The 696-nt window shown below is 44.8% G+C and overlaps 1 protein-coding gene across 1 annotated transcript in view; it reads left to right on the top strand.

Moving 5' to 3' along the window:
* Positions 1-3: 3 nt before the first annotated feature.
* The window catches only part of LOC107579148 (DNA polymerase kappa-like), a gene marked incomplete at both ends in the record, with an annotated part of 5,338 nt that continues 4,645 nt past the window's right edge, over positions 4-696 (top strand). Inside the window, 3 exons of the mRNA XM_016265008.1 lie at positions 4-138; positions 214-345; positions 420-577. Of these exons, the coding sequence (XP_016120494.1) occupies positions 4-138; positions 214-345; positions 420-577 (425 nt within the window). The remainder of the gene's footprint in view (positions 139-213; positions 346-419; positions 578-696) is intronic.

Raw genomic sequence — 696 nt, 5'->3', positions numbered from 1 at the left:
TGTGAACTGGAGAGGAGTCGAGAGCTGGGCCGTGTGATAGTTCATGTAGACATGGATGCGTTCTATGCTGCTGTAGAAATGAGAGACTGCCCGGAGCTGAAGGACAAACCGATGGCAGTGGGATCTATGAGCATGCTGGTGAGAATCTGAAATAAACCAAGAGCATCGTCAAATATCTACAATGCTGACGTTTTAAATCGTTCTCATTTTCAGTCAACCTCCAATTACCACGCTAGGAGGTTTGGTGTCCGTGCTGCCATGCCAGGGTTCATTGCTAAGAAGCTCTGTCCAAATCTTGTCATTGTGCCGACTAACTTTGACAAATACAGAGCAGTGAGTACCCAGGTATGTTGTGTCTTAGTCCTACATTATTCAATAGTCATAACTACTGTTTTTTAATGCCTGGCTCTGTCTTAAAGGTACGGGAGATATTTTCAGAATATGACCCTCATTTCATGCCTATGAGTCTGGACGAGGCTTATCTGGATATCACTGAGCACCTGGAGGAGCGGAAGCACTGGCCAGAGACCATGCGAACATATTACATCTGTGATGCCAAGACAGGTGCATTACTGTAGTCTATTGTGTAGTGCTGGCCTGGGGTTTTCAAGCTAGAGGGGTCAGTGCTGAGGAACCGTTTAGAGTAGTGCTGTCAAACCATTAATCGCATCCAAAATAAAAGTTTTTGTTTACATA

Source organism: Sinocyclocheilus grahami, unplaced genomic scaffold (assembly GCF_001515645.1).
Source record: "Sinocyclocheilus grahami isolate Dianchi unplaced genomic scaffold, SAMN03320097.WGS_v1.1 scaffold14672.1, whole genome shotgun sequence".
In the NCBI taxonomy this organism is placed as follows: Eukaryota; Metazoa; Chordata; class Actinopteri; order Cypriniformes; family Cyprinidae; genus Sinocyclocheilus; species Sinocyclocheilus grahami.
Note: the sequence above shows the minus strand (reverse complement) of the source record. Positions and strands in the feature narration are given on the sequence as shown.